This window comes from Pyrgilauda ruficollis, unplaced genomic scaffold, assembly GCF_017590135.1.
Source record: "Pyrgilauda ruficollis isolate IOZ18807 unplaced genomic scaffold, ASM1759013v1 scaffold134, whole genome shotgun sequence".
NCBI classification, from domain to species: Eukaryota; Metazoa; Chordata; class Aves; order Passeriformes; family Passeridae; genus Pyrgilauda; species Pyrgilauda ruficollis.
In genome coordinates this window covers 477718-495750 of record NW_024511877.1, presented here as the reverse complement: position 1 = coordinate 495750, position 18033 = coordinate 477718, and the positions used below count along the sequence as shown (strand labels likewise).

The window sequence follows — 18033 nt, the reverse complement described above, 5'->3', positions numbered from 1 at the left end:
ATATGATACAAATGAAACCATATCAGTGACATGTCAGTGAGAATCTACTGAAATCCACTGACAAGATTTAAAAGCTAAAATCTAAATAGGAGCCTAACTTAAACTGGCTTAACACTTGCCTGCACAATCTTTTCTATACAAGATCTTAAAACCTAAAAAACTCCCAAACTTTGCTACCATTGAGAGAATGAAAGGTTTTGATTTTAGGCATTCTGATGTAGTTCATAGACTTCCTCTGAGCGTTAAAAAGCCACACAGTCTCTTTGTTTTCAGTGGACTCACTGTCTAAAAACCAACAGAGACTCTGGGCTTGCAGGACCTGAATGCTGGGATTTACACATGCTGCGAGGCAAACCAAACTGTTTCCTGACATCTTTTGTTCCAGAAGCAATTCCCAGCCTACTCAAGTAAACAGAACGGATCCTACTGATTCCACTGAGCTTCAGAAATGCTGCCAGGATAACGACCAAGACTGGAAAACGAGGTAGCTTTGAAATTCTGTTGCCAAGATTTCAACTTTTTTTCTTTTCTTCCCTTTAGTGTACCCCAGTTCTAAAGGCAGTGAGTCTGGAAACAGTGCTGATTGCACCCAGGAATGCCTGGGTGGCTATTCTGAACTAGAACTGTGGGGGTTAATCTGCCAGCTTGAGCCTACACTTATGCTCACTAATGAAATCTTTCCTTTTGGGAAGGGAGCTCCATATTTTTTGTAGAATATAATGACACTCAGAAAAAGAAAAATTAAATCAAAGCTGCATGCATTATTATTCCACAAAGAGATCTAAGCTTAAATTCAACTCTTTAGGCATAAGCAAATCAGTACATTGTCTGGACTGAACAAACTAATTTTTCTATTTTATTATTGTTATTGTTGTATCAGTAGAAGGACAAGTATTCTCTTTCCTGCTAATTCTACCATGAGGAACCAGAAAGATTGGAGGTGCTTGCAGACAATACCCTCACTGCCAGTCCAGTGCAAAATGACCTGGAAAGTCCATTGCTCCTCTCCTGATATCTTGAGCCAGCAAACCACTCCAAAAAGTCAGCTCACCAGATCTCAAAGCCCCTGTCCACCCATCCCCTGACTCGTGGCCGCAGGAGATGAGGGTGACCACCCCTTCCTCCTGCCAAGTGGTGACTGCCACACTAACACACCGAGTAAACAAATGCTCACCAGTGCACCCCAAGCAGAGACCCAGCAAAGGGATTTCACACACTTAGAGCAAAATGAGTGCAGAAGTACCATGAGAAAAGTTCCATATCTGGGCAAATACCTGTCTGAGCGTCCTCCTTCCAAGCTGTACCTCAGGTAGTTCATTCCATCTAAGAACTGGCTGCTTGGCAAAGAGTCATCTCCCAGCTCCCGGAGGTCTTCTGGCCTAAGGTACTCCCCTCCATCTCCTGTCATTGTGTCATCACCTGCAAATCAACCCACAAGGGATAAGTACACACACGAGTTTGATTCCATGGCACTCAGAATCTAAGAGCTGGATGGCACAATGAACAGGAAGGCATTTTCCACTCAGGAAACACTGCAAACCACAAGCAATTAATGTATTTAATCAAACTGGCACATCAAGCAAGGTCTTTTGAAAAATAAAATTAAAATCAAGGTGATTAATCAACTAGATTTCATATATTTCTTGCTGTTGCACACACTGGCAAGGAGCACACTTTTTTGCTATACTCTAAAGCATGGTCTTTCTGTTCTTTAATCCATTTCAGCTTTCTGGACATAGCCATGCTGCATCCCAGCCTGACAGTTTGTGGTTAAATATCACCACTCATTTGATTGTAATCTACATGTTTTCAGATTAAAACATCTCTTCTGTGCCTTATGCCTTATAGCTGCAAAGGTTAACTTAAACTCTCTATTATCCAAACTTCACATCATACAAGGCTCCGTCACCTATATTCCAAGATCTTTCTGTGATCAGCAACAAAATTCATGTTTCTAGAACATGGCAACATCCGTAAACTGGAAATAAGCTCACTTGCATAGATGGGAATGATCATAATCCGTAATGAATCCCAGCCTAAACGATCATTTGTCATCTGACACAGTAACCTTTATCCATATACTCTGAATAATGAAATTCAATCCTTTTTCTTTTTAGGTCCAGCATTCTTTTCCCCAGGAAATTCTGTCTATATGAAGTCACGATTTGCTTTTCCCCAGCAGACTAACAAAACAGATTCCATTGCCAAGCAACGTGTAGATGTTTCTTTTCATTCCCACTTGCAAGACGCTTCCTTCTCCACAGTTTCTGCCTGGATATTTCAGTCATTTTCCCGCTGGTAAATCACTGCAGTGTGAGCCTGCCAGAGGCTTGGTGTGACCCACGGAGCCTCACAACATAACCCCAGGCCACCAAGAGCTTTATGCCTTCTTGTTTGCTAGGCTGTGTGGGCTAACTGAAGTTCATCTTGATACTTATTTTCACAAAGCAAATCAAGCTGTTTTTTTAAGATGACATTTCAGCAAGAAATAAATAATTTATTATTTGTCGTCTAAAACTAAGTAAACTTTGGGGGGAGGGTGTTAAGATTTTTATGCATACACAAATATTATATGTAAAAATGAGTCTTGAATCTCTTCAGTATAACAGCAAAAACTCTTGAAAATTCCATCTGCCCACATTAAGAGGGAGAAACTGGGCACAGTTTCACAGAAAACAATAAAATGTATTTAATCACTTCATATTTCCTGTCTTCTGACAGAAGATGCCTCCTGTTTCCTGGGAATGTCACATTAAAAGCACAGGGCTTAGTGAAAACTTGGAAGATATTAAGGCAATGCTATTAATCAAATAGTAAAAGGAATTTCAAGTTATATTTCAAATAAACTAGATAATGATAATCATGCCAGACATTCCATTTATAATAGAAACAAAGGCAAAATCTTTATCACTTTCATCACACCCACAACCTTAAAATAAAAAAAAAAACCAAAAAAAACAAATCCAAAGTCTACTCTGATTTCAGCTTGGCCTCTGATCTGAGAGATGTCAATAGTGGGACTAAGTCACAGTGTTTGATGTGATGGGACATCTGCAAACAGTAACCAGACCATGCACAGATATCTCAGACTAGCAGGCAAGGACTGAGGGAACTCCCCCCACGGCCTGTGCCCTCCCATCTTCCTGTCCTGAGATGAATGCCCCAAACACACAGTGCCTCCTAGCATATGGAGAGAAAAAATAGGTGTTTAACTCCAAACGACTGCGTGTTCAGCTGGCCAAGGGCTTCCTGACACAGCAGATCTCACCAGATGGTTGCTTTGTGGCAATACAGGAACTGCCCTTTTTCACCATGCCAGAAACAACCCGTCTGCCATCTCATCCCCCATCAAATTAGTGCCAGGAACATTTCCACCACTTACTAACCACTTTGTGACAAATATAACCCTTGACATTGCTGGTTTGCATGCTCCATGGTTTGCAGTGGCCATCTATGAATTTGCAAAATTCGACTGCTGCATGAGAATTGCTCTGGAATGTTTTCTCACAAAATATAGAGAAAATACAGAGACAATTTTAAAATAAAATAATAAAGGAAAGGGGGCTGTGTCAAACTGCCAGAAATCACTTTTAATAGATGCTTTTAAAGCCAGATACAGTTAAATGAGTTTGCCAAAATTATTGTTTTCTCTGCAGCATGCAGATAAGTCTAAAGCTCACCACAGAAGCGCTGCAGATGGAGAAAGAACAACTATGGCAATAACAATTTTTATGGAATATACGTTCCATAACTGCAGAGCTTCTCTTACACTTTGTTTGGACACTTTGAATTCCCTAAGTCAATCCTCTACTTAGCTGCCCACACTAGAAACTTCCCTGGATTACAGCTTGGCTAATGCTTTAACTTTGTTTCTTTTTAGCCAGACAGGAAAGTGGGGTTTCACATGTGCTTTCAGATATTGATGAGTGAAAATTTACTGATGACTTAAAATTTATCATCATGTCAGCTATTGGGAGCCAAGGGCAGCACTCACAGAATGGCAGAAGGTGAAGGAAATCTCAAAAGAAGTGCACTTCTACTCTCAAGGCCCTCTGGGGAGGGCGAGACACCTTAATTTTGTTTTCTTGCCTATGAACCCATTGCAAAAAGAATTCCAGTACTTGACAGGTGGTTACCTTGGTATTTAGGAAGTTGCTATGTTGGATCTAGGTAAGAAACAATAAAATAGCAAACTACCCCTACATCCCTAAGCCATCAAGGCTTCACTTCTGTAAATCAGCATCCTGTGGCTACATTTTATACTACTGGATACAAAGTGCTTTATTTAGAAGGTGAATTAACTCAGGGGTGCTATTCTAAATTTACTGTGTTTTAACGTGCAGCAACAGCAACCTTAGTCTGTTAAGAACAATTCCTGGCTGAACTTTAACTTCCAGGTTTAATTGAGGAAATTAAATTTCCCACTAATTCAGGTGCTTCTTCATAGGAATTCTGTGCATGTACAACAGCAGTGGATTCTGCCCAGACTCAGCTGCTCATTTCCCATACAGATGCAGCAGCATTAGCCACTCCAAGGCCATGTGTGGGGGCACTCAGGAAATTCGTTGTTGCATTTAAGCACTGTGGGGGATTTTCTTTCTTATCAGAAATCTGATGCAGACAGATATAGGATCAGCTGTGAACTGCTTCCTGGAATCCAAGGTCACTACAATGCCGTGGTTCACAGATAGAACACCTTGCCCATGAACTCTTTGCACACAACAAATAGGGAAGGGATGGACAATCTCTGCCACCCCTTCTCTGCAATTGCAGCATCAGCACTAATTAGAGTTTGGTGTGAGTCAACTTTCCTGGTTGCCATCTCAGGCCATGCTGCCCCTGAGAGCGGTATTTCACCCTTTTCAGCCTTTCTATTCTCTTCTGCCAGCAAAAGTTGTCTGGCTGGAAAATAACTTGTCAGGACAAACAGATTCATTGTCAGACAGATCAGTTCTCTGGGCTGGGTCACCACATGGTGAAATGTTTGTGCTGCCAGAATGGAGGATGTGGGTTAGCATGCTTAGAGCTTGACAACTTCTGCAGCAGCCAGAACTTGGTCTCAAGCAGACCTGAAACTACAACTTTTGAAAATTAACTGACAATGAGGAGGCTCAAAAAGAATTAAGTGAGAGCTCTTGAACATTCTGTTTTACTGGTTGTATTCTTTCTCTATAGCACTAACTTACTGCACTATCTCCCATGGGAATCTCAAAGATAAACCACTGTTAGTTTGTGCAGCTCTTCTGGCACAAAAATGAGGCAAGGAATGGATAGAGGTGCATATTAATATATGGGGAAATAAGAAAGAAACCAGGCTTCTGCCTTTTCTATATTTTCCTGTGTATTTACACAGACTCAGCCCTAACAAAAATATTTGCTTGTGCTTAACTTCCCTAATTCTGTAGACATCATTAAAATACATTTCACAAGATGCTTTGCAGTAATTTCCCTTTGCTTGTTCTAAGGATCTCTCAGGTGCAAAATGCTTCTTTTGGGGTGATAGGTTTAAAGCAAGTGAACTTTGCAGCAATACAGCCAAAGCTGATACAATGATAAAAACCTAGAGAGTTTTTAGTGAACTTTATCCACACTGAGCATTTCTGCTGGCAGAGGTACACGTTGCACAAACCATGTCACTTAACAGCTCTGCCTATGGGCATCTGTAGTGCAATCCCCATGAGCAGGGGTTAAATCCCATTTTAAACAAAAAATAAAATGTGATTCTGTTCAAAAGGAAGATTTGGTTTTGCAGGTAACATAAAAAGTAAAGCATTCTTAATAACAATTCAGTGGATAAACACAGAAAAACGTACAAGAAAATTGAAGAAGAATTAGTGGCACTCTGTCCATTCAAGATATTTTAAAACAGGCTGCCCAGAGCAGGACCTTCCACACCAAGCTAAGCTATCTGATAGATAATTGCCTTTTATTTTATACTGCTCAGACTGTTAACTTAGTTTTAGGAATAAAAACACTATATTAACAACATGACAGCATACAATTATGCAACATACCAATCTTCCAAGCAAAATGCAAAGTATTTATCATCAGTGATAAACATGCTACACAATGGGACCTGAAATACTCTGCTCAAGTACTCTTATGTTCAACTTTATATAAATACAGCTGGCAGGTTTTCAGCAGCACATTGATTTATTTCAGAACATAATGTGTCACTTGAAAGAGCACAGCATCACTGAAACCTTACTGCTAGCCCACCCCTAAATGGTTCATCCTCTCCATTGAAGAAGTTCTGCAGCCTTCCTGTCCCCAGCTATTTAAAGTTACTGGGACAAGCACCATCCACATTAGGAGTTCTTGCAGTGAATGTTAATTCAAAGCACAGGAGAGCATTAGTCATGCAGGACAGCCCCTTCAAGTTCTGCCAACACACTCAAGATATAGGTAATAAATCTGAGATTTTCTGGCTTCCCTTCTTCCTCCCACCTTTCATGAAACACACTCAACCACACTTCAAAATAACAGAGAGGAGCAGTGTTAGATACCCAAATTCTGCAAACATGTGTTGTTACTACACAAAAAATAATAGACTGAGTCAAACAAAGAGTCTGTAAGTCTTACTCCACGAACTCCTGCTAACAGCACCCGTGCCACTATATGCTTCCCCATCACTGAAGGGCTCCTCATCAGAGTGTTTAAAGGCTGTACAACACACAAATTGGTTTGAGAAAAAGGAACACCCTGGATTAAACCAGTAGAAGCAGGAAGACATACTAGGCTTTGTGGATTTAAAGATGATTCAATGGTAGATCAAAAGACAGAGAAAACTAAAGGTGATCATAAGGCAATGAGCTATTTAAAGGTGATTCAACATAATAATTACACAAGCAGTTTTGAATGCTTCTTAATCAGAGGCAAAGTAGCAAAATCATTTCACTGGTCATGATGCAGCAGAAAATAATTGATTTTGAATCACACTTGTTTGTTTTTGCATTTTAAAACAAAAAGTTGCATCTGGAGCCTAAGCATCATATTTTCTCAAGAGTGTAACTCATTTATCAGCATAAATCCCATTTCTAAAAGCAATACAAGCACTTATAATTAATGAATGCCATTAACTTCGTGCACCATTTAGAACCACAAGTGCATCTGTTTTCTTTGCAGAAGAAAAATACCAACCCTGTAAGCTGAGTTTCCAAATTCCCAGGACTTTCTGGAAACTACTCACCCTACAAATTATTTGTGCGAAAAAATAACAACCACCATAAAATAGCACATGTAGGATATTGTAATATTTACTCCCAAGTGTAAAAAGGAACACAGAAAAGCCTTCCAACCGTGTTTATATTTATTAATACTGCTGTGACTAAAATTTCTAAGAAGTCACTCGCAAACTCTTAGAAAAGGGTGGGTTTAGGCCATTTCTGCAATTCTGAGCTGTATAAAAGTGTGATACTTTGTCACTCCTTCCAGAAGGTCAGAGAAATTCCCTTGGGAGGTAGCTAAGTGGTGGGACACATCTCCTACCTGTGTGTGCAAAGGCCTCTGAAACCCAAGTGCTGAATTTATGGGCATGTTCTTACTTTGTATCACACCATGTGCATCCCTGAGCTCCCCTGTGCCAAAAGCTCCCTCCAGGGAATGCTCTCCTCACCCTCCACCTTATGCATCTTCTTACACAAATGTTTCCAATTAGGCAAAACTCCTGGATATTTGTATCTGATACAAGTGGCACAGATCCAAAAAAATTAACTGCTCGGATTCCTCTTTATGGGAGGGTCAAAGCCAACTTCGGGGCAGTTCTACAGTGAAATTGTAAAGCCTGGAGTTGGGAAATGGACTCATTTGCCAATTTGATTCAGACAAGCTTTTTCTGGAAAAGATGTAGGGGTCCAGGATTTTGCTGTGTTTCAGATTTTGGCATCTTTATAAAAATACCATAATGATTACATCATTTTAAAAAGAACTTCATTGCAAGCACAGCAAAATGAAGGTGTCAGAGTACTCAAGCAGCTTCTTGAGCCTGTATAACAGGTTACATAGGTGATATGGAAGAGGAATTTAGCAAAGTCACCCACCTTCTTCATCTGACACATCCAGGACCTCAGTCATTGTCTCGGGTACATTTAGCTTGTGCTTCTCTGTTACAGTCTGCAAAGACAGAATCATCAGTCAGAGGAGCAAAGTTTACAGTAGGGCATTTTCAACAGACAGCAGTGGGACATGCTGAGGCATTTCACAACATGGTTCTTCTTCTCCTAACTTGCTTTTTCATCTTTATTCCAGAAGCTCCTATTCTCAGTGCTGCATAAGGTAAAGTTTCTTCTGGCAGAAAAGTACAAAACCATAAGATAATGAGCTGGTCAAAGAAATAAAATTTATTTATAAATGGATGCAGAACAATTCAGCTCAATGTTTCCAAGATGATTTTAAAATGAATTAGGTAATGTCTACAGAAGAGCTTGAGAAAGTTGTATGGGACATATGGAAATTATTAAATTGTAAAACATTTGGAAATGAAGTTATGAATGATATGAAATTCCTGAACTAAAAAAAGATGTGAAGGATTTACACAGATCACTTGAAACATTTCTCCCCCTTCTCCAGAAAAAGGTGACTACAGTGCATATTAATTATATCCTTTTCATAAATTTTTCATAAATCAGGTATATTCCCCCTAAGCACGTACACATCAGAGGGGGGAAAAAAATGTTGTTTGAAGATTCTGAAATATCTTATGCACCTAAAAGCTCAAAATATTGTGAATCAAGGCAATTATGGACTGAGGAATAGTGGGAGGATTCTGGTTAGACACAAGAGCAGGAAAACACTGGAAGTTTGTTGGGGTACTTAAAATATAATTTTATCTTTACAAATGACTTCTGGGAGGAAATAGACAATCCCCAGGGGTGCTGAATTGAGAATGAGGACATCTTTTTAGCATCCAGATTCACATTGGAGAAGGAGATGAAGAACATAACAAGACAAACTGCAGGAAGTGCAAGATGTGAAAAAGTTGTCTGCAGGGAAATCTTCAGCGTGCTAAGATACAGGGGACAAAATGCCAAGGGCTTCAAAAGCAGCAGTGATCAGAAATGCCTTGGTCACAACCACAAAGTACCAATTTCCCTGGCTTCTCCCAGCGAGGTGGGGAGCTGTGGAGAGCAGCTGGCACACGGCCCTTAGGGAAGTGTGGGAGCACAGGTGCCCCTCTGGCACGGAGGACAGTGCCAGGAGGCCACAGAGGGCAGGGGGCACACGGCCCTTAGGGAAGTGTGGGGCACAGGTGCCCCTCTGGCACAGAGGGCAGTGTGTCCCTGAGAAACCCCCGCTGAGGCAGCGCTCCCTCCCTGCTGCAGACACCGTCTATCAGGCATACATGAACATCACATGCAAAGGAGCCAAAACCTTTCATGGGAGGAATAATTAAATCAGCCAAACCCTGAGTCCCTTATGCAATATTCTTTTGGGAAAATGCCCGCTGATATCAAGCAGTGAAGTCAATAGCAACTTTTGTTGCACAAAACTTACTAGTTATTTCCTGGTCCTGTTATGTGCTCCTCTGTTTCTAACAAACTGACAAAGTCAGCTTTCTTGCTTATTGTACAATACTGCACTTTAATAAATAACTAAGTTACCAACTGTGTAATTACTTTGGAAATTAGTTTTAAAAGTCTGCTTTACGTTTCTGAAATCTATTTAACTCTGACAGCAGTTTACCCTCCTGAGGTACAGGGAAAGAACAATGCCCTTTGCCTCAACTGGCAATCCTAATTAGGCTCCTAAATTCACTCTTACCCATGAGTAAAAACAACTCATTATTTCTGTCACAGCAGAACACATGTTCAGGGTTGCAAATTAGTTTATATTCACCGAATGGCCCCACCACCAGGACTGACTTTTCCCCTGTATTCCCATGGCTTTCCTGGGATAGAAATGTCAGGCAGCAGTGGGATGACAAGGCCAGCCATGACAGATGGGGAGGTGCTGTCCTTCAGGTGGCACTGACTTTGTCTCTTCAACACCAGAGTTAACAAGTGAGTTGAACCATCAGGTAAGCTAAAGCACAAGCTGCAGGTAGAGAGGATCACTGTTCACTTTTCTGTCTCCCAGGTAACCAAGGTTTATGGACCTCTACAACCATCTATTTGTTACTTAGGTTTTTACAGGCCTCCATATAAAAACCTGGTCTCTAAGGCTTGCAGATGTTATTATCTGTTTACAGGGAAGCAAGGATACTTTATTGACTTCCTGGTTTTCCCATCAGTGAGAAAAAAATTACTTCATAACTTAGCAATTGAAACAAAACTTGGAAAAGAGATTTAAAAGAGTGTGTGTGCATATGCACATTACAGAAAAAAAAAATTTCATTGCCAATTTTGGAACACTGAACTCAGCAAGAATCATTAATTCTACATTAATTCTAATCCCAAGAACTTCTCTTTGGAATTAATGCATTTAAAGGCATTTCTAGTGTAATATTAGAATTTTTTTTAATTGATAGGCTCATCAAATACTCTCAAAATTTAAAATCCTTATCTAGCCCCATGAATGGTCCACATGGGAAATTGCTCAGTGCGTATTCCTCAAACTCTCTAGGTGTAGTGAGAAGTCCATGATGGAGTTTACTTAAGGCTTCTGTATTTGAGCCTTTCGTTGTAAGGCCAGATTTTCACTGGGTGGCATAGAATAATTCCAATATACAATTCAGCTAAGTAAACCTATATGTGCTTGCAGTAATGACTTACTCACAGCAGCATACTGCAAACAACCTGAAAGCTCCTTGTATATTCATCCATCCACAGGAAGGCTGTGCTTGTTTGTACAAATGGCCCCAAACTTAATTACATAGCAAACCTCTGAAAATCCAGTTTATTCTCATTTCTTATTGTCCTCTAATCTTTCAGTAAAAAACGTGCACGTAATTCTCCCTATTGCTGTATATTCATGTAGTTCCACTAATAGTAGCACTACTGCAAGTAAGTGGAAGGTTTGTTCCAAGTTAGAGCAAAGAAAGGCTTTGGCACAGGGATCTATTCCTCATCTCCAGAGGCAGTGACTTGCATATCAATCCCGCATGGGGCTGTGTAACATCCTGGGTGCAGGGCTCAGCCTCACAGGAGGAGGCAGCTATGGTGACAGCACCTTCTCTCAGGCTCAGCGCTGCGCTCAGGTCTGGCAACACCAGCCTCACCATCTGGGGACCCTGACTGCAGGGAGCACCTGCTATTAGCCCTCCTTTGCAGGACTTGTTCTACATTATGTTTAATCAACATCCCCCCCCCACCCCCCCCAAACACCACCATTCCACACATCCCCCTAAGGTATAAGGGTTACACATATTCACAGTTGGAGAATCTGAGTTATTGAGGGCTCCCACCTGACTTTCCAAGTATGCACACACAGATTTTAGATTTCTATGCAAGCACTAAAGGTCAACCCTGCAAGTAAGTTTCAGTACTTGATTCAGTCCTAAACCCCAGGCATCAGGGATCTGGTAGAAAATACCATTAATCCTCAATGTTTAAAGAACTATTTATCCCAAATAAATAGCTCACACGTGTCTTTTTGCAGTGCAATTCCTATTATTTCAAAGACCTAACACTTACATGAGACAAGGTCCAAAGCTGCACAGTGAAACACAGTGGAAATGAGAAAGGAAGTTACTGCTTTTATCAAAAAGTAAATTAAAAATTTGTGCTAGGACACAGCACAGAATATGTGACAAAGGTTTCCTCTGAAGCTTAAAAATATAAGAACTAAAGTCTCTAAAAAAAAATTTCCCTAGGTTTTATTTTCCTAAACTTCTGATTAGATACATATGTGTTTATGCACGTACATGTGTGATGTGCTGTAGAATATGAAGTAATAACAACAGAGACACACAATCTTTATTAAGAGACTTCTGGAATTACGCCGGAATTCCTCCTCCAAACCTGACTCAGCCTGATCTTTGCAGGTCATTAATAAATTACGACTCATTCTATTTGTAACCTTATGCCATGTTATCTTTATTGCATCTTCCTTGGTTCATATCAAGTGGGATTTGCTGTCAGCATGCAACAAAATCAAAATTATTTTCCCATTTCTTTACAAGTGATTTTGGACTTCTCTTCTTCTAACCCTCCCCATGACTGAGCAGTGGCATCTTTTTAGTAATCTACGTATTTTTGCAGCTCTGAGCTCCTAAATGTCATCTAGAGCTGATGGGGTTTCTCAGCTGCTAATCTTGCATTAAAAAAAAAAAAAAAATCTAAAATGAAATCAAAAAGCATGACCTTACAGCAATGTTTCAGGATAAATGCAGTAACCGAGACTTAAATAAAATCTAATTTTTTAATTAGGCGCTATTTCTAATGTTCTCCCTTCCTACCTGCTATGACATTTGTAGATGGGAGGTAAAAGTGCAAGAAGGGAAAACCTTCTCCTCTCAGGGTGTCCAGATAGATCAGCTTTTCCTGGCTTAAAGCTGCAGTACCACCTTGCTGATGTTCAGCACACACTGTTCACGAGCCCTGATGTCAAAATACAGACTCCAAGAGTGTGGAGCACTGAGAGGACTGAGCCCATAAGGAAAGATTCCTATGCATTTTGGAAAAACAGGATCTGTTTGAACTGGAAGTGACTTGAATAAGAAGATGATGGATGTGATTCACAGCCATCCAGTGAGCATCATTAGGCTTGGCTCCAGGCCACGGCTGGTGTGGTCCAAACGTAGAGATGCTGCAAGGATTGAGCCTCAGAAGGTGTCAAAAGTGTGGGGATGTAAGGCCAGACGGGAAAGGAGAGGTGAAAGACAAGCAGAGAAATGGCTGGATCTAAACAACAACATATAAACTTCAGGAAAGTTTGGGTTTGCAGCTCAGACCCAGGTCTAGAAACAAGTTTCACTCTGAATTGTTATTTTCTATCGGTGTGCACACAGAGTTTGTTCCCTAGCTCAGGGGAGCCTGTTGCCTTGCACACACTTCCACATGCTTATAAGACACGCTCAAAGCACTGTAGCAAAAATGCAACAAAAAGGGAAGGGGAGGGGGGAGGGAGCTAAAACTCCCCAAACAAAACAAAAAAGGAAAGAGATGCACAGAGAGCCTGAGGGAAGAGCAGAAAGACAACACTCTGAGTAAAGAAGAGCCACATCTGAATGCACGTGCAACTCACAGTTGTGGTGGTGGTGATCTCCTCTGTTACAACCTTCAGCGTATCGACCACAGAGATGTATCCCAGGCGCCTGGCGATGGCTAAGGCTGTGTTACCATTCTGAAGGGAAGAGAGAGGGGGAGAGCGCGCTGAGAGAGAGGGAGGATTGTGATGTGAGCCAATGAGATCACTCTCCACGCTGCATGAGCCAGCATTTCCATCCAAAACAAGGCACAGCCTAGGAAAATCACGGCTTTTTTACCGTTACATCTGACTCTGCCTTTGTAACTTCTTTAAGACTATAGCCCCAATTGCCATGGTAACACAACACACTTACATCTGCCAGCGATTCCAAATACTACAGCGCTGTATGGTTTAACCCTTCAGGGCTCACATTTCACTATGCAGCCTGCCTTGCCTGCATAAGTTTGGGGCTTATTTTGCAGAAATACTCTTCTAGAAAACACAAAGTGTTTTAGCTTTTTACAGTTTCACTCCCAGTTGAAACTGTTACACCTTTACCAGGTACAGTTGCTTGTCTGGGGAATACAAAATTCCAGCTGTGATGTCCACATATACTCCTATTCCTTCACACAACAGAAATGTACTTCCATTAACAGTTCACAAAAGCTAATGATTTAACAAGTACAAGCCACAAAAGGCTTGGGGGTGAAGAATATAGTTCCATTTAAATACATTTATTTGCAGTTTGAATATTCGTAAAATACAGAGACATGTCATTCATCAAAAGGACACTGAAATAATTTAACAAGAGTTTAGACCTATTTATCTCCATTTCATCTCTTGGAACAGTGGCAGTCCACAGTCCCCATGGCACTGAGTGTGGGGAAGGGAGGAAGGGTTGTGTTCCATGGTTCTTTGTAGAGGGTTCTACACAGGACTGTTCCATGCTCTTTTGCACTGAACCAAGGGACAACATGCTGGTCTCCTGAGGAATCATGGACTGTCACTGTATCACTCTTTGCACAGAAATGATTCCTCTTGTGACCCCACTGCACCATGTGCAGGTTTATCAGTCTGAGGGCTCTCTGTTCTTCAGCAACAACTTCAGCTATCTATAATGTAAACTCTTCTGTAATAGTCTAGCTCAGCCACCCTGAAGCAACACTTAGTTTGTGGATTAGCACACAAAATGAACAGATTAACACCTTCACAGCACAAATAATTTGACTGTTACTTCGCCTGCACATTAGCTGCTCATCCACCACTCCCATATCTCCCTGCCAGATGTCTCAGGCTGAAATCCTCTCTTATCTCAAGCCAGAAGTTGCTCTGTGTGGACAAGGAGAGATCGAGTACCTGAGGGAGCAGCCAACTGTGCAGCAAAGATACATCCCTAAGGCTGCTTGGACTTGGGTTAGACCTGGGCATGACAGCCTCAGTGTGAGGGCTGAAATCAAGTCAAGGGACCCTCAGTCAAACACCCCAAACAGTACCTACAGCCCCAGAAGCTGACTACACTGGTCTCTCACTTGATGATCCAGTGCACAAACTGGTATTTTGAATAACTTTCACACAAGATTATTCCACGTGATTGTTCCAGGACCAGACATGGTGCCAGTGCTGATTTAAGCACACACAGTAAGGCATACGGAAAACTGATCCACTCTGGGGAATGACAGGAGTTTGGGCCACTCTGGCAGTGTTCTAACGATTACCCAATTAGAGGTGACTAGTAAGAACATCAACGTGAAACAGGACAGTCGCATTCCTGGCTGGCTGACTGCAGACAATGAGCTGTGCCAGGAGCTATCGATGGTCTTTGAGGAGGTATTAACTTCACTGAGTTCACTGAGGTGAACTCACTAAGAACCTGAAACCAATTCAGTGCATAGAGGGACAGAAATCTGGTTCTAAATTGAAAAAAAAAAAACAAAAAAACACCCAAAAAACCACCACCAGGTTCTGAACTGCCCTTGATTTTTAAGGAAAACTCCTTCAGGAGATATTAATTTCCAGAGAGAAGCGTTGAGGTGGAGGAAACTGAATGAGCCTGGCACAGACAGCTATGTCCAGCCTGATCCTGCAGCTCAGAAATCTGCTTCTCTGCCTCACATTTAGCTTAGTGCACAGTTAGGTCGGACGTGAACTGCCTTAAGAGGATAAGGAAGAGCAGAGGAAATTACATTTCCACATATGACAAGCAGCTGTACGAGGAATACTTTCACCAAAATAAGGGCCCGCTCTCGAGCCCTAAGGAAGGGAAGAAAAGAACTGTCCAGGGAAACAAGTTCCCCGTGGCACGTCAGACTCACCGTGGTGATGGCGTTGGGCTTGGCCCCGTGCTGCAGCAGAACGTTGATGATGTGAGTGTGGCCCTGCTGAGCAGCCTGGTGAAGAGGGGTGTACCCATTCTGTTATCCACAGCGGTGACAGCAAAGCAAACAAAGAACAAGAACCAGTCATTAGATCAGATATTTCACTTTGCTTCCTTCTGCTCCTCTTGAGAAATTTCAAATATAATTATGACACCACTAGACCCAAAAATAATAAACCTTCAGTAATAATAATTCTCCTTCCCCAGATTAATGGAAATATAAAGGAAGGTAATATACTTATTCAAAAATAGTTTCTCTCACAATAAAAGAAGTCTATGAAAAGACATTTCCCCCCATTTTCTAAATCAGAAGAAGGAACAATGAGGAATAGCAAAGTTACAGGGGCATGTTGAGAGCATAGAATCACAGCTGAGGCAGAGAACATTCCTCTTCCTCTCACATCCTAGCTTTCAACAGAAGGCTCAAGATTTGCCTTTAAAATATCTGAGTCTATTAAAAAACACATCATTTTTAACAGCAGTGATTAAAGCCTGTTTGTTTTTTAAAAAGCTAACAACATATACCTATTACAAATGTCAATCAAGTTTAGCTTCACTTTGTCTCCAAAAGGCTGGACCAAGATGTAATTACACTTAGGAATGTGTACACAGTGTCTACCTTAATAAACAGGCTTAGTTCGAGATGCTCATCCGCTCCAGCGCTTTGTTCCCATGTCACACAATACAGAAACATAACCAAAGTGTGCTTAAGCTGGCTGATCTGAGGTGGTATTGTGCAAGTCCAGTCAGGCAATTGATTTACAAAATTATTCGAAATTGGCTTTGAAACCAGGCAGAGAAGAAACTGTAAGAAAACCCTGGGTTGATCTCACTGAACACTTACATAAAGCCTGGGGCAGGCTCTGAAAACATCATCTGAGAGTTACCTCTACTGCAAACAAATAGATGCCAGTAAGGCTTTGCACTGCTAATTAGATGGTGATACTTCAGAACTGTTACAGTTCTCAGACTGACAATATATACAGTTCCTATATGCACAGACTGCTAAGAACTGCTGCTTAGTGTACATTCTAGTGGAAAGTAGATTCACCACCTTTGCCTGAGTAATGTAGTCCTTCAAAAATAGAAGCCATGTGTTCCTTGCACAAAGCATTCTGCAAGCTTTCTCTAGTGAAAGCCCAAGCTGCAGCAGGGGTTATTCATTCTTTAACATGCCTATGCTGAATCCAGGATTTATTCTTTAAACTGAGTCCACAACACCAGCTGACAGATTGCCAGTATTTTTAGTGGTCCCTAGGTGTGAGATTGTGGAGAACTGCTTCCTGATACAAACTTGCTGACTAAAATGAAAGCATTCTAATTAAGTAAAATACCTGGGTGAATGGAATCATAATCTGTCCCAGTGGCCCTTTAACAAAAGGAGAGACCTAATCCTAAAGACACAACTTTTTCTGTCCCTTGAGTTAGCCTCCAAATACCTCAGCTGATTGTCTTGGCAGCTATAGTTTGGATCTTGCTAGTGTCTGTTTTATTAATTCTCATCAGCTGTTTTTCTAGCAGTGCTGTCTGTCCTTTTGGAATCCCCAAGTTTTGCCCATTGATTTTGGGTGATCCCATGAGGGATGGGCCAGAATCTTTTATTTATTTACTTGGATTTTTCTTACTACATTGAGTTGTGACCACAGTGACAAAATAATGCTGCTTTGAGAAATGAATCATCCCATAGGTCCCAGGGGGGACAGGGGAGCTGACCAGAGGAACAAGCAAACTTCAAGCCAGTAATTTTAATGGGATTTTAAAGACACTCTCAGTGGGCTGCTTCCTGTTGGTCCCAAGACATCCAGCTTGAATCCAGTAGCTAGGAATTGCCTGAAGTCAGCTTTAACCAAGCTGGAGCCCTACAGTTCCCAAGTTCCATTTCTTTCTGATAATGGTGATGTGATGATTTCTGGGATGCAACACACTGCTGCTGCCATCAGAACCTCTCTTTGTATTCTCAGCAGATACACAGCTTTTGCTACAAAATGCATCCCATTCAGCTGGTGTGCCCACCAGTTTATCCCTGGAGAAACTGTTGAAGTCAGTGGGCTTTGTTCAGAATTTCACGCAGTCAGGCCCATTTCAGCGTATCTGGACAGATTTCAGCATAGCCAGATTCCCCTCAGAAAACCCCAAACTCTCCTTGAGCAAACCACATTCCCTTACCACAGCTGCTTCCTCTCCCAGAGTCATCCCACCCACACAGTGAACAGCAGTAACTCTTCCCACTCTTCTCCCAGCATATTGGAGAGAACCTGGCATCACCCTGAGAGTGTCTGAATTGTTACTTGCTAGTTTGGCAGCACACTGGTATTACAGTGGTGTAAACCATGTGGAAATGAGATCAGGAACAGACTTTCATTTGTTAGTTTGCAAGTAATAAGAAAAAGAAAAACCAGAGAAATTGATTGTGTTATTTTTTCATATACACAGGGTTATCTGGCTTTTCTTTCCTGAACACCACACCACGAGATGGAGCAGAGGGCATTCCATCACAGCTACCACAGGCTGACACCTCCCATGCCATGGTTACAGCTCCCAAGGGAAAAAGCACGTGTGTCATGTAGGAGTGCTGTGCTACCATGTTCAGAATA

General features: G+C 41.4%; 1 protein-coding gene across 28 annotated transcripts in view; it reads right to left on the bottom strand.

Moving 5' to 3' along the window:
• The window catches only part of ANK2 (ankyrin 2), a 274403-nt gene that overhangs the window by 52591 nt on the left and 203779 nt on the right, over window positions 1–18033 (bottom strand). For 16 of the 28 annotated variants that reach the window (XM_041459291.1, XM_041459292.1, XM_041459300.1 and 13 more), the window contains 4 exons: window positions 15378–15476; window positions 13123–13221; window positions 8040–8112; window positions 1275–1419 (listed from right to left, as the gene is read on the bottom strand). In XM_041459291.1, coding sequence (XP_041315225.1) covers window positions 1275–1419; window positions 8040–8112; window positions 13123–13221; window positions 15378–15476 — 416 coding nt within the window. Of the gene's footprint in view, window positions 1–1274; window positions 1420–6582; window positions 6664–8039; window positions 8113–13122; window positions 13222–15377; window positions 15477–18033 lie in introns of all 28 variants that reach the window. The other 12 variants (XM_041459280.1, XM_041459285.1, XM_041459271.1 and 9 more) reach the window with 2 other exon arrangements.